The sequence below is a fragment of the Gadus morhua genome, chromosome 15 (assembly GCF_902167405.1).
Source record: "Gadus morhua chromosome 15, gadMor3.0, whole genome shotgun sequence".
NCBI lineage: Eukaryota > Metazoa > Chordata > Actinopteri > Gadiformes > Gadidae > Gadus > Gadus morhua.
In genome coordinates, this window is record NC_044062.1 from 6,523,624 (window position 1) to 6,548,001 (window position 24,378).

Sequence of the window (24,378 nt, forward strand, 5' to 3'; positions counted from 1 at the left end):
GAGAGTGCTCTCCATGACAAAGATATATATATATATAAACAGTATATATATACATTTATACAGTATGCATACACTTTATGTATATATATATGTAAATATGTGTAAATATATTTAGTTACACACACATATATATATATATATATATATATATATATATACATATATACAGTATATATAAAGGGAACAAAAAAAAGTAATTTTCTTTCTACTTCTCTTTTCTTCTATTTACGTTATCAAACATTTTAATCGTCGGGAACGGTTAAAAACTCACGACTGTGGCGAACAAACAGGAAAGGCATGTATTAGCCCTCTCTTTCTCTGTGTGTCTTTCTCTGTCTCCACGAGCACAGTCTAATCAGTGACACTGAGGCACCACTGATCAACGATCTTATCTACAAAAGATAACGAGGTGAACACCTTCTTCCCCACAGCGATCAACATCCCGGTCAACATCGTTTGTCATCGCGTTCCCCAACGTAAAAACTACTTCAAACCTCACTCCGGTCCCCTCATGAATACATACTTCTAAAAAGGTTTCCTCCCCTGGGTTTCAATGTCATTCACATTAACCCTCATCAGCAGTGGAGGAAACGCGGCAGCGAGGCGCTGTAACCTGAGCTTGCGGGCCGGTGATGAATGAGAAGGGCAGGTGTGTGGAGCCCATTCTTCTGCACCCCAGCTTTAATCAGGAACGGCGCCTCATCTGCATGTTGATGATGGTGTATTACATGCTAGGGCCTGTGATCCCTATTCCTGTTCTGCTTGTGTGTGACACCAAACACACTAAGCAGGTCTGTTGACCAGAGAGCAAACTGATGAATGGTCACCCACCGTGGGCCACAATTTCCAAAGAAGGTTGTGGCATGACATCTACATTGAAAACACGACACGACAAAAAGATAAGAACTTTGAAACAAACCGTGTAAGAGAGGCACGCGATTAAATACAAATGAGACAAAAAAATGAACACATATTTCTGCTGATGTCGCAGAAAAATCGAGTGACGTTTGCGAACAAGCGTGACTCTCATAAATGGCTATAAAATGTAAGGTGAAACATTGCTTGGTTACTCATTGACAATAGCCGCCCCTACAATAGATTCGGCTCCCTCCCCTGTGATCAAGTGAATGACCTGTGTAATTGGTCCACACAAATCACTAACTACCCGGGAACAGGGGTTCCCAGGATTCCCATACTCTCTCCCAACATGTCTGCACAAGTCTGGGTGGTGTGCGTGCGTGAGTGAGCCTGCCTGTGTCCCGGTGCGTGCGTGTGCGTGTGCGTATGTGTGTGTGTGTGTGTGTGTGTGTGCGTGCGCGTGTCTGCATAGTTGCTGATCCAGTAGAGGTTCACCTTTGTTGCATTGAATTCGGATCGTTTTACAGTTATTTTCCTCCATTCTTGGCATAACAGACAACAACCTTAAAATAGACGCACGGCATTCAGAAATGGCTCCTGCTGTTGAGACATATCTAGACTTGGGATTAAGATTTTCCGTGTGATAATGCTTATGTCATGATGCCTTTCTTTCAAATTCAGGTATTTGATTTATTCAACAGGTTTTGGGCAAGGACATCACCCTATGCCAAAACAAATAAATGCTGCTATAGATTTTTAATGACCATTTTTTTTAAGGATAATGCTTAAGTATGCGTTGATGGTCACCCTGATGTCAGGTTGACCACGACTCTATGTTATTCATTCCAATTTATGTGATCAATAGCAGCCGTGCATGGGCTGCAGACTAGTGCATTGTACTGAGAACATATTAGAGGGGGTTCTGTCTCCGCCTCCTCACCTTATGAATATGGATACCAGGCGACTCTCGACCACGCCCTCATGAACTTGTGGAGCTACTTCGACTTCGGACCAGCAGTCAGTTGTGGGCTCGGCTGCCGCATGGCTACTGTGTAGACTCGTCGCTTAAGAGTTGGAAAGCTTGTCGGATAATAACAAGAAGAAACAAAACGCTTCGTAAATCTGAGGACATACGAGGAAGTGCTTATCTATGACTCGGGCAACCTGCGCTCGGTTGAACAAAGTGTGGGCTTTTCCACCCGTGCATGTTTGAGTCAGAGAAGACATAAGTGCCGTGCTTCGGCCAGACAACTGAATTCGTACGAGTGGCAGCACCAGTTCGGAGGCATGATTTTGAGACGCTGCTCGGTGGTGGCTGCTGCCTTTTTACTCTCCTTCCTGGCCAAGGTACGTGCTTAGATCCAGGGGGGAGAGCTCACTCCATGCAACTTCATGGATGTCTTTGCTTTTACATGGTGTATGTGGTGTTCTGCAGGGCTATGCTAATGTTAACTATGACCCATGCTCTCAATGCAAAACCTCGTCGGCCACTTGGGTCCAACGGAGTCGTCGTGCTCACCGTAGTGCACCACGGACGCGCTTCTTGTGGCGTAGTTCACGGGCACGATGGCGACGCTTTAGTGGTGTGTGGTGTTTTAAAAAAATATATGATTTTTTTTTTTTATTGAATTCACTTTCCAACAGGTGTCAGAGGGATCCGGACGATTCGAGTTGCAAATGTTATCGATGCATAACCAGAACGGGGAGCTGCTGAACGGCCAGTGTTGCGACGGCTCCCCGAGCACCGCGGATCAGAAATGCACCCCGGACCAGTGCGAAACCTTTTTCAAAGTCTGCTTGAAGGAATACCAGTCTCGAGTCTTCCCCGGAGGACCGTGTAGTTTCGGAGCCGGATCTACCCCCGTCCTAGGAGGGAATACATTTACTTTCAAGAGCTCTGGCAGGAATGAAAGATCCAGGATAGATTTGCCGTTCCGTTTTGCCTGGCCGGTAAGTTCAATCGGTGGAGGTGGTTGAAAAAAAAAAAAAAAAACCTTTCCATCTCTGCGACGCACTTTGATTGACTAGTTCTCGACGTTTTCAACTTGGAGCAATTGTGTGCAATTACTGTCAGTCAGTCAATCAGCCCCCCCCCCCCATCTCTCCCCTAGTAAAAACAAATGATTAATCTTTCTCCCTGTCACTGCCCCACGATGGGCGACCCTCCATGAATTGTTCTTTGAATAAGACCCCATGTGGCCCCCTCATTATCCCGGCTAATTAACCAGGTGCGCGTGTTGTTGTTGTTGATGTTGTCCTCCTCCTCAGACCTTGGCCTATTTCCCTTTTGACGCGTCAGATAATTGGAAATTATGCAATTAACGCCAGTGCCTTGGAAAGTCCGTTGTTGTGTGAGTGTGGAGGGCTGTTAAAGTTTTGCCCTAAAGTATTGGGCTACATGAAGCGTTACTCACGTTGGAGATCAGTTTTCAAGTGTCACCAATTAATGATGAAATATAAGGAGGCCCGCAGAGCCACATTGAAAGGGCCAACTCGAGTTGGAAAGAGTGGAACATGGGCTGGAACATGGCCCCATTGTTTAGGTCCCTAAGCTGTTTTAGGCCTTACCTTCTTTGTGGGTGTGAGACGCAGTTTATTGGTCGGCACGTGTATGTATAACGGCTAGTATTACATTCTAGATGTTATTCGGATTCGGTTCAAGGGATCCTTTGTGATTTTGTGACATAGGCATATGAACTGCCACAACAGAACATGATGATTGTTTCTTATTCGTTAATTCCCACATCCATGTTTCAGTGTTTCAGTGGGTTGGATTGCAGCTTGGGTACAGATTGTTTTCATTTGAGAAAGCAGTGTAACAGTGTGTCCACCACTGCTGCACTGCTGCAATTTGATCCTTCGTCCTCCCCAGATTTTTTTACTAGTTCTTTTCGGGCGCCTTGCATATTCAAAACAATGGTTGCTGTTTATCATCATGCTGTGGCAACACTAGGATGGCATCAGAACCCATACACCAGTGCCAGATTAAAGTTCCTCCTGGCCATCTGAACAGCACCCTGGCACACGGGTCTTCTGCTAATAGCCATGCAAAGTGAACTCGTGTGCCATTGGCGGAATTTGTCTTGGATTCCTCCCTTCTTCTGAACCAACTGAACCGTCTGAACTGACAGAAAACGTCTGTGCGTTTCTGTGTAGTTGTTGGCCTCGCTAACCTCCCCAACTCCCCCAAAGAATATTCATTGTGTTTCGGGTCCCAGTTCTTCCCTTCAGTGCACAATTACAATCGGCAGGTATGATATCACTCTTTGTCCGTTTTCCAAGACGCTGATTGGCTGTTGCGGACAGATGACAGTGCGGGGGCAATCAGGTTGCCGGGTACCTCGGGTTCACTGAGGTTTGACAAAGTAGAGAGAGAGGGGCGGCCGGCCGGGGGGGGGGGGATATGTTCTGGTCCCCTTCATTCTCCCCTTGAGAGCCGCATGAAGCTGGCCTCTTGTCCAGACCATGGGCTTTGTTTAAGTCACGCTCTGTTGGACCCCAGGCATTTCATCGCTTTAACCTCGCCACCCACAGTAACTGCTGCACTTAATGAGGCCGCACACATGTGCTCGGATCAGGTAGGGCAAGAGAGCCAGGCGTCCCCGCTAAATGGTTCAGCCTTCGCGTGTTTAACGTGAACAGATACCTCAGACTTTTGCTGTTTTTTTTTTTTTCCCTTCATTTATAGAAGCACTAGTACGCAGGATTCACTGGCCACTGGGCCTCACTCAGCGTAGCCTCTTTTCACACTTTTTATCGGGGATTGCAAAGTGTGGAGCCCAGCCGGCCAGTCTGAAGCAGGCCCGCCGCGCGGCTTATCGGCCCCGGGACAATGGCCGTGCCCTCACTGACTACAGTGAGGATTAAAGGGCATAATGGAGGCTGATGTACACTGAAAGCCGGCGTAGGTCAGGCAACAGGAAGCCGGTGCCGGTGGACTCAGCAGTGATGTGTTGGAGGTTTTTTTTTTGTTGCCCTTAGACAAATCCTTACCACAGTTCGGTCCGAGGCCACCGCGGCGAGTTGACCCTCACCCGAGACGAGGCCACACAAAGGTCTGCTGACCGCCAGACAGCAGAGCGCCGGCTGGGAGGTTGGGGTTAGGGTAGCAGATCACGTCTTCTAAACACTATTGCCCCCCCCCCACCCCCCCACACACACACACAAACACACACACTAGTGAAATGGACCGGTCTTAGCTGGTTATCAGTAGGGGGGGGGGGGTGGTATGTGCAATCCATTGGTGTCGTTGTTTTTCTTCACTGTTTTTTCTACTCCTTTCGTAATGAATCTAATTCTCTGGCGCCTTTGTTGTCATGCCAGTCAAATTAGGGGCTGTTTTTAACTAACACAAAGCTGGCCAGTCTTTCTCGCCCTGGGATTTGTCAGCATCAGAATGATTGATGACTGCTTCAGAGCGGTCTCAGAACAGGGGTCAGGTGAGTTGTTGAAACAGAGATCCGCTCAGCCCCCCCAGGCCTTGCCGGTGTTCTCTGTTTGCTTTATTTACGTCTGCGCCGAGAGTTTAGCGCAAATTATTTAAGCGAAATCACTCATCGGTGCGTAACGCGTACTTGGACACTGTTTGACATCTATCCGGGCCGCGAAGGCTTCGTAAGGGCAATATAGGCAGAGGGTTTGAAGTTTGAATGAGATGTAATAATTGATTACATGTGTGGTGGTGGCGGCCATGTTTCTTTTTGTTTTTTGTTACAGCCTAATCTTATGTTCTTGGTTTGCGTTTATTTTTTTTATTTTTCGAGAAGCTTGAAACATGATGGAGGAAAATCTGTTTTCAATCCGTTTGTCTGGTCCCAGGGAGGGGAATTTCGTGAAGAAAAAAAAAAAAGAAGAAAAAACTGTTTGGGATGTTGGAAGGGTTTTATCTTCAGTCGACTTTTGGTTTTTGATGAAAAGCTCTTGGCAAACAAACGTGTCCTGCAGTCTGGGGGGTGCCGCACACAGGCTGTCTCGGGGTGATCATTAGAGTCCTCCTTTCAACAGGGAATCTGTGTTTTTATGGACAACAGGGTGTGTTGCCTGACAGTGTGGAGTCGTGGCCAGGTCCATGGCTGATACAGTCCAAGTTGATTGACTCATGACAACTGATACAGTAGGTCAACATCCTTTTACGTTATTGACATACCCGCGTGGCCTATCGTTGCCCAGCCTGTGTAACCCTAGTCTCCCTTTGACCAAGCCTTTATTTAGGGCCGCTGCTGTTACTGTTGCCTGTCGGCCAAGGGGATAGTTACGGTTTGTAACTCCGTTGGAATCGAACCACCGGTACACCGAAAAGCCACATGAATTTAATCCATACAGCATGCAGTGAAGAACACCCATTCTTTCTGTTCACGTTAAAGGGAAATTCCTTTTTTTTTCTTTTTCTTTTTTTAAGAGGTACTAGTGTTCTTTGGCTAGTGTGTAACTCAAACTTGAATTATTTCTTATATTCTCGTGTGCGTGTGTGCGTGCGTGCGTGTGTGTGTGTGTGCTCTCTCTGTAGTTCAAAGGGAACTTGTGAGTCAGCTGGGAGCCTGGGAAAAGCGAACCTGGCAGTGGTGCACAATTCCAAACTGATAACCACTGAGGAGTTATGGAGTGTTGGCCGAGCGGCACTTAGGCGGGTTCTGTTTCACGTTCGCCAGGCTATCGCTTGGTGCCACCACAGAACCTATCCTTTAGTCTTCAAATTTAACCTATTACTTTCTCGAGATGAGGGTTAATAACGTTAACCAGATCGGGGTAATATCCCGTCCTGAGAAACAGACTAAGCCCCGTTCTAGAGCCAAGGTTTGAGTTTGTTTACAGAGGGTCAGTATTTAGCTTTCAACTTCTTGGCAGTGAGGCTGAACTGTACACACTGTTTTGGTCTATGCTGGTTTTAAGTGCAAGTTAACATCAGAGAAGTCTTTGCAAAAAGACGGTTATATGTCCTACTCGGGTAGGAGGAGTACCTATTAATAAGCATTAGCTATGAATTAGTTCAAAAAGTAACACATTTTAAGTATTGGGTTAGACAGAAAAATGGCATAATTCCCTTTTCAGGAACTGAAATTACCACCTGCCGAAGGCAAACACAAATACCAGTTTGGGGTTAAATCATGACTAGACCGAAAAATATGTAATGAATCAAACCATAATGCTTCTGTATGGATGAATGGACTGACTGATTGTGACATGTGTGTTTCAAAGTAAATGGTATTTGCCATCTGGCTGTAATGGCAGTTTAGCCCACAGTTGACTTCTTTGTGTCTCTGTGTGGGCCGATATGATGTGCAGGTCCACAATGGGCCAGGTAAAAGTGGCAGTTGGGAGAGAAAAAACAAACAATCGGATTGATTCCATGATTCATGTTGTGTAGCAGAAACCGGTTGTTGTTGTTGTTTTTTTGGACCTTGTCGAATCTAAAAACTTACTGAAATGTGTTGCGGACCGCGGCGTTCCGCTGGACGCTGAAAACACTTCCTGCCACTCCCCCCCCCCCCCCCCCCCCCACACACACACACATACACACACTCTGTTGTTTATTTGATTTCTGCTTCATAATATGTCACGGGGGCTTTTATTGTGGATGTGCCCCAGCGTTTCAAGACAAGAGCGCCTTTTGTTTGGGGGTTTGGGGCAGGGGGGGTTGGAGCGCTGGCACGAGATCAGACGCGAGGACTGGGTCGGGCGTGGGGGGGGGGGGGGGTCGGATCCAAAGGACTGGCGAGGCCAGGCCGCTATGAGATAAGCGGTTGTCGGGCCGGTGTCGTTATGTTTTCCATAGGTTGAAGGTGGACTTTTGTTTTTAGCCCCGGACCAGGGGGGGGGGGGGGGGGGGGGGGCGGCTGCTGTGTGTTGTCGTTCTCCTGAGGTCCGTGCACAGAAAGGGCACGCGGCATTTGTAACATGCCTGTGTGGCGTGGCGCTGGTGGCCAGCGTGTGTGTGACTGTAACAAGTAGGTGCTTCTAGTGGATGAAGCACTGTAAGTGGATCACACATTCTCACAACCATGCTCCCTCCCTCTCCCTCCCTCGCTCTCTCGCAGCCTCGCTCTCTTTCTCCCTCTCTCTGTGTTTCACCCTCACTCTCTTGTCCCTCTCCCCTCACTCTCTCCTCTCTCTCCCCCTCTTGGTCTCCTTCTCTCTTCCTTACACCAGGTCTCTCTGTTTCCCCGTCTCACTCCCTGTGTCTCTCTCTGTCTCTGTCTCTGTCTCTGTCTCTGTCTCTGTCTCTCTCTGTCTCTCTCTGTGTCTGTGTATCTCCCCTCCCTGCTCTCATTCAAAACCACAGAGAGACGCACTCAAAAGAGTGCGCTCCGTTCCCGCATGGCTGTGGCACCGGGCAGTGTGGAGGGGTAAGCGGATATTGGTGTGAGCGCCACTGACCCTGAATCAGACAAAGCATTTCAGGAGCGCTGAAATCAAGACCGGCCCCTCCAGAGAGCTCCCCTCCTCCCCCTCCACCTCCACCTCCTCCACCCTTTGAGAAGGCAACTCCTAGGTCGAGCATCTCTTTTCTTCTTTCTTTTTTTCCCCCCTTCTCTCTTGTAGCCTATAAGCCTCCCCCTTCAGCTTGTTTCATTCCCTTTCTCTCCTTCTTCACGGTCTCTCTCTCCCCTCCTCTCTCTCTCTCTCTCTCTCTCTCTCCCTCTCTGTCCTCTTTGTCCCTGCTCTCGGGTCAGCCTATGAAACAAGTTTCTGTTTGGTGTCTTTTAACGGTATGGTTTTAGGCTGCTTTATGCAGAGCATGTTTGGACATCAAATACCAACAGTGACCCATCAAATCAAAAAGTCTATGTTAAATATAACCAACCTGATTTGAGCTAGACACATGCTTCAGTGTGTTATGAGGATATGGCAGGTTAGCCTCTCCAAGGAGACTAATTATTTGAATTTTTATTTTTTGTTCTTTGAAATATAATGTGTTGACCTGCCAGTGATCCTTGCCGGTTTTCTGTGTCATTTGAGATGAGCTTGACCCTTTAGTGCGTCACTGGCCAGAGCTGACCAGTAACCTTTCATTAGACCCATGTTGTAATATCAACAGCGTTTTGCGTCTCTGGACAAATCTGATCAATGCCGTTATAAGTTATCCATTATAAGTACTGGTGAGTAAACTGTGAGTAAAATTCGATTTTAATTTGGTTAGTGTGTTGATTTAACTTTAAATGATAGAAGCTATGAGGAGCCATGAATTCATGTTATTAAAAGGTCTTCTGAGTGCCAACTATATGAAACAAGGCGCTTGTGGTCTGTTTTACATTGACGCATCCTAAAACAGAGTTCGTAACTAGGTTTAAGACATGCTGTTTGAACTCGTATTGCATAACTTGTATGACAAAGTCTGAAATAACGTACATTCAACGTTCATTCCTGTACGCTCAATTGTCAGGTCCTTCTGTGTTTAGATTATCGTGATTTATAAATTCTTTGTTATTCTCCAGATCATAAGCTTTCCTAAGTATCATTGTTCTGAAAATGTTCCATTTCCACCAAAAGTGTGGCCTACAGTCCTGCTCTGTGTTGCTTTGTGTGCTGCTATGTCTGACACCGTGTCTCTGTCTTTCTTAGAGGTCCTACACGTTGATAGTGGAGGCCTGGGACTTCGAAACCGCCGGTGAGTATCCGCACACTGCTGTTTTTCTCCATTGTCCCCCTCTGTGTTCATAACGACAATGTGGAAGCAGGTGACCGCCGTCCACGGAACCTTCTCCTTTCAGACCGCTAATGTTCAGAACAGGAAGTTTATACTTCTCCCCCCACCCCCCCCACCCCCCCCCCCCCCCCCCCCCCCCGTCCTGGTTGCGGCGTGCCGGTGGAGCGGGCGTGTGTTTTTAGGAGGAGGTGTTGACACCTTCCCTTTTAGCGGAGGGGATGAGGGCGGGGAAGTGGCAGGAAAGAGGAAGAGGCTCCAGACGGGGCCGATGTAGGGCCGGTTCCGTTTGGGTGGGGGGGCCCCCTGACCCCTATGGAAACGTGTTCTTTAGAAGGAGGACTTGTGGCAGCTGGGGGCCTGCCGGTGCAGCCAAGGAACCAACACAGTCTTCGCGTCGCAACGGCAGAACCTTTAGTCCACACAGCCGCCCCAGTCGACCCCGTGAAGGCCGGGACCTCTTAGCCCCGATAGGTTCGCTTCCCTTTCCAACCGCATACTTGCGGTCGGCGTCGAACGTATGCGATGCTCGTGTGTTGCCAGGGCGACCCCGGTGCAGGGTTTCTCAGGGGGCTGTGGTGGAAGAAGCCCGGGGTTGTTTTTCTTCCCAAATACGGTTCATTATGTCAGAGAGCCGCTAAAAGGTTGCTTGGCGGTTGAGGGTTTCGTCTGCACACTGTTACGTTTGGACGCTCCCGGATTTATGGGTCCGGGCTCCCACTGGTTGGCGGTTAGATTAGCGACGGCCTGGGGATTGCAGCTAAGTGGAGGCTCGTACCTTCGCCGCCCTAAGGCCGGCTTGTTTATGCAGGTCCGTCTGAGGTCAGCGGGGCTTGAGTCTTTTCTGCTGTATTTGCCGCTCCCTAGAGAGCTATTAGGGCGGCGGTGTGAAAAGCCCCCCTGAATGTACACACTCGGCCCCGGCTAAGCCCCCTGAGCTAGGCCGTGCTAAGCGTGAGGCTCACCTCCTCTATCCTCAACCCGTTGACGAGAAACTCCCCGAAAGATAAAAAGACAAACATAAGAAAGTTGGACCGAAGGAAAGGCTTTGTTTTGCGAGTATAGTTGTACAACACGTATAACGGCAGTGCCGTCTTAAATCCTAAAATATTCAATTCTAAGCAGAAACGTCGACTCAATTTCAACATATATCTGGCTCGCGTCCACAAATAATTTCCACACGGTCTTCAAGCCCCATTTTTTTCAGACCAAACAAAGGGGGAAAATATCTAACCCGAAATAGGTTGTGCAACAGGGTTGTGTGTTTTGCTTGGCTGTTAGAAAACGGGCCTGTCTGAATTGCGCGTGGCTCCGAGCCCGGCATCAGGTAGTGAAGACGTGCCAGTCCAGACCGCGCGCCTCCGGCCGGTAGAGAAATGCCACACATCTGAGCGCTGGATTCCAGCTCATTGTGAAATGTTACCGTGCACTGTGAATTCAGCATGCACCCCCATCCTTGCCTCCTACACACACACAGTCATACACACAGTCACACACACTCAAACATGGACATCATCCAAAGGGAGTAAATACCCTCCTCCCCGCATCTGTGTCCAGGCTTCGGTGTTGACCTATACTTCACAGAGGAGTGATTCACAGAATCCACCCCCCGCCCCCCCCCTCTCCCATGACCTCGGCCGAGCGAAGTCATTGGCCTGACCACTTTTTACGTATTTCATTGTCTCCCGATCGCCGATTTTGATCTAAAGTACGGTATATACGGTGGGCCGGGTGCTATACGTTTGACTCTCGGGGTGTGTGCGCGCAGTGAACGGGGGGGGGATGGGGGTCGCCACTCGTGTCCGCTGTGTACAGTACGGTTAGCGGTCGTTTAGGGGTTGGCGCCTGGCCTCCCGTGTGTTTGCTTGTCTTATTTGCTTTGTGTGTGTGGAGCTCATGAGAGTCCCCCCCCCCCCCCCCCTTCGGCTCCGGCCCTTGCCCCCCCCACCACCCCGCCTTCCCGGGCCCATGACCCCCGTCTGTTTGCCGTGGCAGCGACAAGAAAAGGCCCTCTTTGTTTGTGGAATCGCATAGTTGTGGGAATAAAATGCGTCGGCAGTGTCTTTGGCTCCGCCGCTGCCGCGAGGCAGACAGATACGGAGTCATACGTCTCGGTGGGAAAAAGAGGCTCTAAGAGAAACCAAACGTGACTCGGTCGGGAGTGTTTTGACTGAGGCCTGTTACACTTACGAATGTAAGCGAGGGGAAGAGGGAGAGAAGGAAATTGCTGATGGTGCGCTAGCAGGCATCCCAGCAGTGGCTGTGGCATCCCTCTGTCCTTAAGCTGTAATTTATGGTCAGTGCGGTTCTGTCCTCGCTCTCAGCAGAGAGAGGGCAGCCATATCCTCCGGCAGTAAAGCGTTGACACACAGAGCCCGGGCGGGGAGACGGAGCGTGAGAAAAAAGTAGTTAGCGGTGTTCGTTACAGTCGAGGCTTTTCATTTCGCTGGGTTGCTCTCCTCTCGTCGCTCATTAATTACACAGCCTCCAAGAACTCTTCTGCTACTCCGGTTCCGTGTGTGTTTAGTTGTTAGTTTTCGGTCGTGTCCCCTGACGTCACGGTTCGGGTGGCCATCACAACAAAGCACGTGGAAACCATGACATCAGACGGCATTTGCTTTCCCTTCCTTTATAGATAAAATTGACATTTAGGGCATTTAGCAGAAGCTTTTATCCAAAGCGACATGCTACATTTGTCGGAAGAAAGAGAAACGACCATTTATCGCTGTCTGTACATTAAGGGCTCTGTTGAAGTTTGTATAAGAACGGTCGTTAACCACAAGCGTACACAAAGCCATGTGTTGACCGTGTCTTCGCCCCGCTGTCCTCCCAGGTGTCGAGGGACAGGTGATCGAGATGTCCTCGCACTCCGGCATGATCAACCCCTCGCCCATCTGGCAGAAGCTGACGCACAACGGGCACGTGGCCCAGTTCGAGTACCAGATCCGGGTCAGCTGCGACGAACACTACTATGGCTTCGGCTGCAACAAGTTCTGCCGGCCCCGGAACGACTTCTTCGGCCACTACACGTGCGACTCCAACGGCAACAAGACCTGCCTGGAGGGCTGGTCCGGGGCAGATTGCGACACACGTAAGCCCCCCCCCACCCCCTCTCTAGCAGCGAGCATTATGGGTACTGGACAAGCTCTAACTGGGACGTCATCGTGAGGGGATGTCTAGAGGGGAGTTGATGTCGTTATTGTCGTCTCTGTGAAAAGCTGTTTATTTTCTGATCGCTACGCCGTACGTTACCGTTGGATGGACCTGTGTGAGCATGTTCTGTTCAATGTGGCAGAGTTTATCCCAGGTCTGGATACCATTGGAAAATAATCTGTAATCAGCCGTGGAGGGAATTACAATTCTCTGAACACAATCAACGAGAAATGTTCTAAAATGGCCATGAACTAGTGAACCAGTTGCCAGCCCAGTAAAAAAAAAAGAGTTTTCCCCCTCTCTTCCCCTTCAGCCATTTGCCGACAAGGGTGCAGCACCGAGCACGGTTTCTGCAGCGAGCCAGGTGGTTGCAAGTAAGTACTCACCATCCCCATGTAACACACACACACACACACACACACACACACACACACACACACACACACACACACACACACACACACACACACACACACACACACACACACACACACACACACACACACACACACACACACACACACACACACTGGAAAGAGAGAGGCCGTCTGCGGCCCGACACCGCATGTCTGTGGTGCCGTCCCAGCCGTCGGAGACCAGGGCTCAACAGATGATGTTGGCCCGGCTGTTTGGCGAACGGTTTCCACTATCCTGGCTGGTTAAAGGAATGCCGGGTACAGAAAGTCAAAAACAAAAGAGTAGGAGCTCGGAACGAGCAGGAAGAGGTTAAGGGCGGGCCCTTCTCCCCTCTCTAATGATGCCGGCATTATCGGTGCGATCATGTGGGACTCTTGAGATCCTGTCAAAGTGCTCTGTTTGTGTAGCTAATGGTTTCCCTAACGCCGTGTGTATGAACACAGCCAGGGGGGAAAGTCATGCACTGATGCATATCAGTGGGGGCCATTGTGTGCCCAGCTTCCAAACGGAGAGAGCGCGGTCATATCCTCATCCTGCAGGGCTGCTCCCCTCCGTACCGGGGGGGGGGGGGGCCAGACATCAGCGGCCCCAGGTGTCGTTTGGCCCCATATGGAGCACATAGGGTGCCGAGGTTTGCTCTGTTCTCTAGCGGCCCTTGTGCGTTTTCCCAACGCCCGTAGGTTGCGACGTCTGGAAGGGCCGGGACATTCCTGGGGTGGTGCACACAGGTGTGTCCCTCTTTCCCAGCCCTCTGTCAATGCATGTCGAGCTGGAGCGCGGCCAGCCGTGGAGGTGTTCTCATCCAGTGTGTGCTAGCGCCTGTGCTTGCTGGCAGAGCGATGCAATGTGCCATTACCCAATGCGGTTATACCTGGGCTCCCGTTCGCCCGCAGGCTAAACTGTCCTCTCATTGCTCATCCCACCGGGTCACAGCGACCTGTAATGGAACGGTTTCTGTTTATTGTTTAGTGACGCCCCGCGTTTTGCATAAGCTGACTTGACACTCGTTGCATCACAGAAGAATGCACGCACGCTCTCGCTAGAAACGGCACCGCACATACATGTCGTTTCTTTTTTGATATCTCCAATCTTTAAATGGCGATGACCTCAGTGTTTCCTGCGATGAGGTGCTTGTGCAATGACTCAAGTGACGGTTGCTGTTGGTGGGGGGGGGGGCGGAGAAATCCTATGCAAGTTCCACTGGGAAAGGCCTGGCACGCCATTAGCATCAATATAGCTTTAATCACAGAGCAAGGCCTTCTTTACCACCGCGTTTATTTTTACTGCTTGTCTGTTTGCCCCCCCCCCTCCCCTCCGCCCCCCAGAAGGTCAGCCGCATTTCCTGTCGCTAGGCTCCGGGGGGAACATCAACATCATATCGCCAACGGGCCCCCTCTCGTTGTTGCCCCTCCTTACAACGCAGCGAATGGCCCCTCACTGTCCGGCTAATTACGGAGGCAGCCGGCGGCGCACTGCGTTTATCAGCTTAATTACGGAGCGGGAGGACTGCTGTGGTCAGACTGTCTCCCCCCCCCACCACCTACCTCACTACTCCCGGGACTCATCCCGACCCGTGGGAACCAGGCCCCCAGGCCCCAGGGGGGGGGACCTCCTCCTCCTCCTCCACCTCCGCCGCGGTACAGGGTCCCCACTCCCGGCTCCGAGGACGGGGCGAAGACTCCCACCCCCCCGGCTGTGATTGCCAAGCCACAGGCTCGAAGCTGTGACCGACCAACAGAGCGTCTGGCGGCGTGCTAATGTTAGCCCAAAGAGCCCTCTGGAACCAAATTTGGTGTCCTTCTGTTTCCTGAAAACACTCGATATTGTTTGCCCGTTTGGTGTTAATCCTGTGCATTGTTTAAAACCCAAAAAACAGACAAAAAACGAGTTACTCAGGATCATTCGCGGTCGTTCAACGCCACTAGTTTGCTAGCAAGGAAGGAAGGAAGGAAGGAGAGTGAGAAGAGAACTTGTTTTTCCTTCTGTACGGCTTCCAATCTATTATGTGTTAATGTGTTTGTCTTATCACCAAATCATTGCATAAACATGCATCACTTTCCAGATAACTCTCGACTATATTTATACAACTTTTAAGTGGTGTGTGTTTGCGTGTGCGTGTGTGAGAAAATATAAGGCCCATAAATGTCATGAGGTCACCAGGCTGTTATTAGTTTATTGATGTGAATGCGGGCTCCTCTGTGTGCAGGTGTCTCTACGGCTGGCAGGGCCAGTACTGTGACAAGTGCATCCCTCACCCGGGCTGCGTGCACGGGACCTGCGTTGAGCCGTGGCAGTGCCTCTGCGGCACCAACTGGGGCGGCCATCTCTGCGACAAAGGTTCGAAACCAAGTGGATTGACATTCAGACTGCCAATGTAAACGTTCAATGTTCAAACGTAGCTTTCTTATCTGTGAGGGGTGGTCAGTCTACCTGTAGCCATTTTAGGAGCATGACCTGAACCTATACATTGATAGATACACCTAAATGAATCTCCCGGAGTTGAAATTCCTGTGTTACAGAAGTAGTGCTAGGGAAAACAAAAATGGAAGTAAATGCTAAAGTAAGGACAAATGGAACAAACATGGCAAACGGTATAAATTGGTAAAGTGGTAACGCAACCTATATCGAACAATTCAAAATAATGATATTTTAAGTCGTTTGCGGCTGTTTAACGTGTTTAACGACAAGACAGCCAATCAATCTGCAGCCTGACATCCAGTGAGACGAAGGGGTCCGCTCCGACCCTCTACTAAACCCTCCGCTTCCCCCCCCCCCCCCACCAGACCTGAACTTCTGCGGCACCCACCTGCCCTGCCTGAACGCCGGCACCTGCATCAACACGGGGCCCGACAAGTACCAGTGTACCTGCGCCGAGGGCTACTCCGGGGCCAACTGTGAGCGAGGTAGGTCCCGGACGCTCTCGCCGCACCGCTGACGTCTTTATGGGCTCTGTTAAAGCACACAGTTTACATGTTCAGGGGCCTCCACAGAGTGCGGCTCCTGCCCCAGAGTGAAATATGTGCGGTGAGGGGAATCTGTGGGGAGGAGGAGGAGGTAGAAAAAGAACACCCTCCCCCCCCCCCCACCCCGATGACAGGCAGGACTCGGCGCTCGATGAGCCGACAGAGGGGGGAGGGGATAGGGCGGGGAGGGGGGGTTCGGAGGTCAGAGGTCGCCGTGAGTTTGTAATCAGAGGAGGTGGTAACTTGGCCCCTAATCTGTTTGAGTGTGCGTCTGGATACCCCAGAGGGCAGGGCATCCTCTGGCTTGATGAGCCTCTCTCGCACTCGCTCTCTCTCTCTCTCGCTTGTTCTCTCACTCACTCTCTCCTGCTTCCCCGCTCTCTCTCTTTCCCTCTTTCTCTCTTTCCCTCTTTCTCTCCTTCTCTCTTGCTCGCTCTCTTGCTCGCTCTCTTGCTCGCTCTCTTGCTCGCTCTCTTGCTCGCTCTCTTGCTCGCTCTCTTGCTCTCTCTCTTGCTCTCTCTCTTGCTCTCTCTCTCGCTCTCTCTCTTGCTCGCTCTCTCTCTCTCGCTCTCTCTCTCTCTCTCCGGGCTCCTCTCATGGAGGTGCAGACGGGCGTGGTTGCGTGATGAGCTGCCGGCTCTCAGCTGCTCCACAGCCCTTCACCATGGAGATGATGGGCCAGGGTTAGGGGTGTGGGTGGTGGGTTGGTGAGGGGGGGGGGGGGGGGGTGGCACCACCTCTCATTAAATGGGAGCCTTGCGGGGCGCTGACAGCTTAACTGCAGGGATGTCAGGAAACTCTGCCCTTTTGCAACGGGAGGCCCGTCAGCAAACCAGGAGGATATGGAGGGCCGGCCCCCCTCAGACCCCACCCCCACAACCCTGCACCCATCCCCCATCCCCCCCTCCCTCCTCCCCCACGCTCGCCCGCCCGGGACATTCCGAGTCCGGTTCCTCCTGGTCACCGTTCACCGGCCGGGTTTATCGTCCCGGTGAATCATTCATCGGTTTGCCGCGCGCTGGTTTAGGAGTCGCTCATCCCTGACTCGTGAAAAGGGCGGGAAGACTGCACATCAGCCCCTACTTCCTCTCCCTCCCTCCCTCCCTCTCTCTCACCTTGGTTTGCCCCCCCCCCATACCCCCCCCCAACTCCCTTTCTATCCCACCGGCCGCGCTCTCACGAAGAATGGCTGGGGAGAGGAAAGGAGGGGGGAGGATGGGGGGGGGGGGGCACGCCTGGTCGGTCGGGTTAACTCGGCATGAAAGATGATTTCCTGGTGTGGTCCTTCGTGCGGTTAATGAGGTGTGTGTGTGTGTGTGTGTGTGTGGTTTAAGGGGGCTAAGTTAGTGGTCCTCGTGGTGGGCCGTCTCTACCTCCAAAGCTGTGTTCTGAGGGACAATCCCAGGGGTTCCTCGAGAGAGAGGGAATAAGAGGGCAACCACGTCTAGTGTGGAAGAGGTTGTTCTTCAGAGGAAGGCGTGAGAGTGTATAAAGACAGCGGTGTGGAATGGTGCGTTCTCTGAAGGAAAGACGTGAGAGGGTATGTAGACAGCGGGCCCTCCTGACCGCTCTGCCCCCCCCCCCGTTCCCCACAGCGGAGCACGCCTGCCTGTCTAACCCCTGCGCCAACGGGGGCAGCTGCACGGAGACCAGCCAGGGCTACGAGTGCCAGTGTGGCCCCGGCTGGACCGGCCCCTCCTGCAGCATCAGTAAGAAGACCCAAGTCTCTAAAAGACTACAAACATGGGCGCCGTCGCGGGGTCCTTCTACTGTAACACAATGGTATGTCGTCCCCCCACCCCCTGCAGATGTCGACGAATGCAGTCCCAACCCGTGTAGCCACGGAGGAACCTGCCAGGATCTCATCAACGGCTACAAGTGTCACTGTCCCACGCAGTGGACGGGCAAGACCTGCTTGATCGGTGAGCCTCCCGGCGGACCCTCGCTCGCATGTATAGAAACGCACACGTGCCACACACCGCATAAACACTGCCCTTTCTTTTTTTTCAAACCAACAGATGCCAACGAGTGCGACAGCAAGCCCTGTGTCAATGCCAACTCTTGCCGCAACCTGATTGGTGGATACTTCTGCGAGTGCACGCCTGGTTGGACCGACCAGAACTGTGACACAAGTAAGTTGACAGCTGTCAGCTGCAGCCGCGGGGCGAGACACCTGTCCAGCATTTGCCACTTCTCTGTAGTCACTCTTTCCCTCTTTCTTTCCTTCCGTCTTTCCATCTCTCTCTGTCTCGGCCTCTCTGTCCGTCTCTTGGTCTCTCTCTATGTCTCTCTCTCTCTCTCTCTCTCTCTCTCTCTCTGTGTGTCTGTCTCTCTCTTTCTCTGTCCCTCTCTCACTCGGTCTCTGTGCGTCTCTCTCTCGCTCTGTGTCTCTCTCTCTCTGTCTCTCTGTCCCTGTCTCACTCTCTCTCGCTGTCTGTTTTTTGTCTGTACTTTTCTTTGGCTCTTCGTGGGCAATTGTTGGGCTGTGATTTTCGAATTCAAAGCATAGTTCTGCCTCTCTTGTGTGTAAACGATCCCACCTCATCATTATTACGCCCGTGTGTGTGGCCACGGCTACGGTGATTAGCCCCGGCCCGAGAGAAAAGGGGGAAAAAAAACGACTTCATCGCTTGCTTCCCTTGGCAACGCGAATGGAATGTTTTGCCCCAAAGCAGGGTTTCACATGTGCTGTGATGTCGTGTGAGGCCAAGTGTTTTGCTTGCGCATGTTCAAGGTTCGAAGACGCCAAACACACACAGGCACAGGCACACACAGACACGCACGCACGCACGCACGCACACAGACACGTACAAACAGAGAGAGAGAGACGGGCACAAACAGAGAGAGAGAGACGGGCACAAACAGAGAGAGAGAGACGGGCACAAACAGAGAGAGAGAGAGAGAGAGAGACGGGCACAAACAGAGAGAGAGAGAGAGACAGGCACATACAGAAACAGTGTCTCTCGCGCGCACACACTGGCACACCTCCAGCGGGGAGGTGGGGGACAACACGGGAGACTGCAGACCGTCTGGCTGAAATAGCGCGCTCATTCACTCACGCTGCCATTTGTTTTCCCTCCCCTGCTTAGATATCAACGACTGCAAGGACCAGTGCCAGAACGGGGGGACCTGCAAGGTACGCCCCGCCTCAGCCCGTCTGCCATCAGCCAACTCCTGCCCCCGTGTTGTTTGTTTGTTTGTTTGTGTACCCGCCCCCCCCCAAGCCGCCCGGTCCATGCCTCATGCGTAGCGGGGGCCTCTGGCCTGGGCAGCGGTTTAAATAAGTGGCCGCCCGAGCCCCCCCCCCTCTCTCGCGCTCTCTCTCTCTCTCTCTCTCTCTCTCTCTCTCTCTCTCTCTCTCTCTCTCTCTCTCTCTCTCTCTCTCTCTCTCTCTCTCTCTCTCTCTCTCTCTCTCTCTCTCTCTCTCTCTCTCTCTCTCTCTCTCTCTCTCTCTCTCTCTCTCTCTCTCTCTCTCTCTCTCTCTCTCTCTCTCTCTCTCTCTCTCTCTCTCTCTCTCTCTCTCTCTCTCTCTCTCTCTCTCTCTCTCTCTCTCATATCCACCCCTCCTCTCTCCGTGCTCGACCCACCGACGCAGCGCAATTGTTGTGGAATTCCTCCCTGGAAATGGCAGTCTTGACGGGGGGAACGGGTTCACAGGGGTTTCCGAGGGAGGGACAGCAGAGTTCTCTGACCGCACCGGCTAGGATTACCATAAACATTATTGTGTTGAGCCGCTGCCAGGAAAATGTGTCGAAATAATTGCGGAGCTGTGATAATGCCGGGAGGAAAGAGAAACAACAACTCCTTTGCTCCGTCTCTATCTGCCACCCGACCGACGCCGCCCGTCACTGTCCCTCTGTCTCTCTCTCCCTCTCTCTCCCTCTCTCTCTCTTTCTCTCTCTCTCTTACATGCACTCACTCTTTCCCTCTCACTCTTTGCCACACACCCCACTCCACTCACACATTCCCACACTCCTACTTTTTCTGAATTTTCTCCCCAGTTTAATATTAACCGCTCAGACCTAACCAACCAGAGTCTGGCCGCACCGTGCTGACCCTCCTCTCTCTCTCTCCCCCCCCCCCCCCCCAGGACCTGGTGAACGCGTACCGCTGTGCGTGCGCTCAGGGCTTCACGGGGGACCACTGCGAGCAGGACGTGGACGAGTGTGTGAGCGCGCCCTGCCTCAACGGCGGCCAGTGTCAGAACGAGGTGGACGGCTTCAAGTGCCTCTGCCTCGCCGGGTTCTCCGGAAACCTCTGCCAGGTGAGCGAGAGAAGGACCACACGCAAACAAACAAACAAACAGGGATATAGCGGGCCCCTGAGCGTTAGGGGCCAAACGCCTGGCTCCCAGCTGTAGCTCTGCAGCGTCACTGGCCCCGCGATGCCGCCAGTAATAGTCACTCTGTCTCTTCTGGGTTTGTTGTAAAAAAAAAGAAAATAGTTTTCACTGTTCCCCACCCTCTTAAATGGTCGTTGTTCCACCGTCCTGACTTACAAAGAAGAGAGCAAATGGGGGCTTTGTTTGGAGGCTGCTCTTGGCGCACGCGGGGTACATTCCTACACTGAAAGCCCAGACTCAGAGGACGGCTCTTATGTCTGCCTCACCTCCTACACGCCCTCCCTCGTCTCCCCCTCGTCTCCCTCCACCCCATCTCTGTCTCTCGCAGTCTGTCTGAGTCTCTCTCTCTCTGTCTGTGTCTCTCTCTCTCTGTCTGTGTCTGTCTGTGTCTCTCTCTCTGTCTGTGTGTCTCTCGCTCTCGCTCTCGCTCTGTGTCTCTCTCTCTCTCTCTCTGTGAGTCGCTGTCTCTGTCGCTCACCATCTCTCTATTTTCCTCTGTCCCTGTCTCCCCTCTCTCTCTCTCTCTCTCTGTCTGATTCCCCTCTGGGTCTCTCTCTCCCCCTCTCTCTCTCTCTCTCTCTGTCTGACTCCCCTCTGGGTCTCTCTCTCCCCCTCTCTCTCTCTCTCTCTCTCTGTCTGACTCCCCTCTGGGTCTCTCTCTCCCCCTCTCTCTCTCTCTGTCTCCCCTCTAAGTGTTTATGCGTGTGCTCCTCTGCTGGCACGGCCCGCCGTAAGGGAGGCCTCGCTCATCGATCATGTCCGTCTCCTGGACTCACCCCTCTCCCCCTCTCTTCCCCCCCCCCCCCCCCCCCCCCCCCCCCCAGCTGGACGTGGACTACTGCCTGCCCAACCCGTGTCAGAACGGGGCGGCCTGCTTCAACCTGGCCGACGACTACTACTGCGCCTGCCCCGAGGACTACGAGGGCAAGAACTGCTCGCACCTCAAAGACCACTGCCGCACCACCACCTGCAAAGGTACCCAGCCTCTCCCCGTCGCCTCCTCTCCCCGTCGCCCCCCCCCTCTCCCCCTGCTCCTCAGGACCACCGGGGGGATCCCAGCCCCTCCTAGAGGGAAAAAAACGCTGAGTAAGACGAGGCTACAACGTGAGCCTTTGCTTTCTCGTACTGGAGCTACTAATAGTAGTAGTATAAAACAAAATAAGGGCTGTTGTGTGTGTGTGTGTGTGTGTGTGTGGTTTCCTTAAAAGCCCCCCCCCCCCTCCCCCCAAGAGAGCTTTTCCAGCCAGTCCCCCCCTCCTTTTACTTCTCAGAATATCTGGCACTAGGCTGATCACACTGTGTTCAGAGTAATGACTTGGTGGGTAACCCCCCTTTTACTGTGTGTGTGTGTGTGTGTGTGTGTGTGTGTGTGTGTGTGTGTGTGTGTGTGTGTGTGTGTGTGTGTGTGTGTGTGTGTGTGTGTGTGTGTGTGTGTGTGTGTGTGTGTGTGTGTGTGTGTGGCAGCCTGATTCCAGATACTGTGTGATTTCTCTCTGCTCTTGGCAGGAATTACATGATTACAGGGTGGAAAGGGGGGTGTTGGGGGGGACCAAATGCAACCCCGACTCCTAAGTGCTCCAGACACTCAGGGAAGCAGGGAGGAGGAAGGGAGGAGGGGGGGGGGTTAGATCCCATTGAATCGGTTCTGAAAGCAGAACCGATTTCAGCTTATCGCCGCCAGCTCGTCATCGCTTTTCCATCGCCTTGCTCGGAGCGCCGGAACGATCCAATCAGAACAGCAGAAACAAACAAACCACTACACTTTTATTTTTCCCTTCCCTCCTCTCTGGCACGGATGTTTTCCTCTATACCCCCACCACCTCCACCCATGTTGACGGTTCTGCTTTCTGTACTAACTCCCCCCCCCAGTGATCGATAGCTGCACGGTTGCCGTGGCGTCCAACAGCACGCCGGGTGGGGAGCGTTACATCTCGTCCAACGTGTGCGGGCCCAGAGGCCGCTGCCGGAGCCAGGCCGGGGGCCAGTTCAGCTGCGAGTGCCAGGAAGGCTTCAGAGGCACATACTGTCATGAGAGTAAGCACGCGTACACACATGCGCATAATTACACACACACACACGCATATATGCACGCATGGCACGCACATGCATGCACGTATACACACATGCGTGCCTATGCACACACACATGTTCATATACATACATACACACACACACACACATGCGTATGCGGAAGAGCATATACACACATATACACACTTGCATACAAATCACTCAAACACACAACATTTTGGGTGTTTCCATTCCATCAGTGGCGTCCGGCAAAGGGGGCTGATTTTTTTTTTTTTTTTTATAAGGGTGTAACCCGAGTTTGGCTAAATGGGAATGTAGGGGTTTGAGTGAATAAATCGGCCGAATGACACCACTAAGGGAGTGGGTAAGTCCCTGGATATGCCAGGAGGAAAATTCGCATTTCTTCCTGTCACTTTGTCAAATGAACACTTTTTTTTCAGCTTTTTTTTTTCTCCTTCTCTTCGGAAACAAATCAAATCTAATTTGGATTTGAAAAGGAGCTAACCACTGAATAAAGAGCTAACTCGTGTAACAAGCTAACTCAGTTAAAGGCTACCTCATCTAGCACAGGCCTTTCTAAAGTCAAGCTAAAGGCTAACTCAAACTAAGGGCTATCTCAGTCAAGCTAAGGGCTAACTCGAGGAAGAAGGCTGACGGGAAGCTGTGTCACGTGTGCTCCCCAGACATTAACGACTGTGAGAGCAACCCGTGTCGCAATGGCGGCACCTGCATCGACAAAGTCAGCGTGTACCAGTGCATCTGTGGCGACGGCTGGGAGGGAGAGCACTGTGAAATCAGTAAGTGATCACCTACACACACAAACGCAGACGCACGCGCAGGCGAACGCCACATACACATTACACACACTCTGTCAATGATGTACACAGTCGGTCACTGGCGCAAACTCACAAATCCGTTGACGTACACAAACGGTCGCTGACACACACACACACATACTGTCTCTGAGGCATACACACACTGTCGCTGACACACAACACACACACAACCATCTTCGCCCACACATCTTTATCTTGACACACAAACCGTCTCGACGCACATGTGCACATGCGGCAACACAACCGACACTCGGCTCCCTCCAGTGAAGCAAAAGTAGTCGTCATTACGATCGAACCCAAACTTGACTCTTGATAACGGTGTTCAGAGACGTGGAGCTCAGGGAACCTAACCCAACGCGCCTTTCCTCCCCGCAGACATCGACGACTGCAGCACCAGCCCCTGTCACAACGGAGGGACCTGTCGAGACCTGGTCACCGACTTCTTCTGCGAGTGCAAGAACGGCTGGAAGGGGAAGACCTGTCACTCCCGTAAGAGCACCACTCTCTCTGTTCTCTCCCCCCCCACCCACCCACTTGTCCATTTCATCCCTGCACACGCATAACACAACAAGTGCGCCACACCCTGTGCCTGGCTGTCTGTTCCTACAGGCTCCCGGTATGTGCGTGAGGGCTCCATGTGTATAATCAGCCCGCCAGTCTTGGCCGTGCTGACGGCAGATTAACACACACGCACACACACACACGATAGCACGCAGACACATCGTCTGAAGCCGCCCCCTAACGACTGACTTGTGTTTGTGTTCCCTCCTCCTCCTCCTCCTCCTCCTCCTCCTCCTCCTCCTCCTCCAGGGGAGAGCCAGTGTGACGAGGCGACCTGTAACAACGGGGGCACGTGCCATGACGAGGGAGACGCCTTCCAGTGCAAGTGTTCCCCGGGCTGGGAGGGAGCCACCTGTAACATAGGTGAGGTCCTGGAGGGTGCACGCTCCCACCACCACCACCGCTGTCACACTCGTCATTACCTACCGCCACCACCATCATGGCCACTCAATTCCTGGTTGTCTACACGCAGAATGTATAGACTGACTGGCGGAGGTTGTGTTGTTGTGGGTATGCGTGTTTACACGGAATGGGCTGGAGAGGAAGTTGAGTTGCAGGAGGAGACCTTTTTTGTTA

The 24,378-nt window shown here is 52.0% G+C and overlaps 1 protein-coding gene across 1 annotated transcript in view; it reads left to right on the forward strand.

Annotated features, from left to right (window-relative positions):
• Positions 1 to 1,850: 1,850 nt before the first annotated feature.
• jag1b (jagged canonical Notch ligand 1b) overlaps positions 1,851 to 24,378 on the forward strand; it is a 32,026-nt gene continuing 9,498 nt past the window's right edge. Inside the window, exons 1-17 of the mRNA XM_030378604.1 lie at positions 1,851 to 2,205; positions 2,503 to 2,808; positions 9,418 to 9,463; positions 12,333 to 12,590; positions 12,966 to 13,026; positions 15,276 to 15,406; positions 15,853 to 15,972; positions 17,628 to 17,741; positions 17,841 to 17,954; positions 18,051 to 18,164; positions 19,122 to 19,168; positions 20,123 to 20,296; positions 21,199 to 21,349; positions 22,244 to 22,408; positions 23,089 to 23,202; positions 23,617 to 23,730; positions 24,052 to 24,165. Coding sequence (XP_030234464.1) covers positions 2,146 to 2,205; positions 2,503 to 2,808; positions 9,418 to 9,463; positions 12,333 to 12,590; positions 12,966 to 13,026; positions 15,276 to 15,406; positions 15,853 to 15,972; positions 17,628 to 17,741; positions 17,841 to 17,954; positions 18,051 to 18,164; positions 19,122 to 19,168; positions 20,123 to 20,296; positions 21,199 to 21,349; positions 22,244 to 22,408; positions 23,089 to 23,202; positions 23,617 to 23,730; positions 24,052 to 24,165 — 2,203 coding nt within the window. The 5' untranslated portion in view covers positions 1,851 to 2,145. The remainder of the gene's footprint in view (positions 2,206 to 2,502; positions 2,809 to 9,417; positions 9,464 to 12,332; positions 12,591 to 12,965; positions 13,027 to 15,275; positions 15,407 to 15,852; positions 15,973 to 17,627; positions 17,742 to 17,840; positions 17,955 to 18,050; positions 18,165 to 19,121; positions 19,169 to 20,122; positions 20,297 to 21,198; positions 21,350 to 22,243; positions 22,409 to 23,088; positions 23,203 to 23,616; positions 23,731 to 24,051; positions 24,166 to 24,378) is intronic.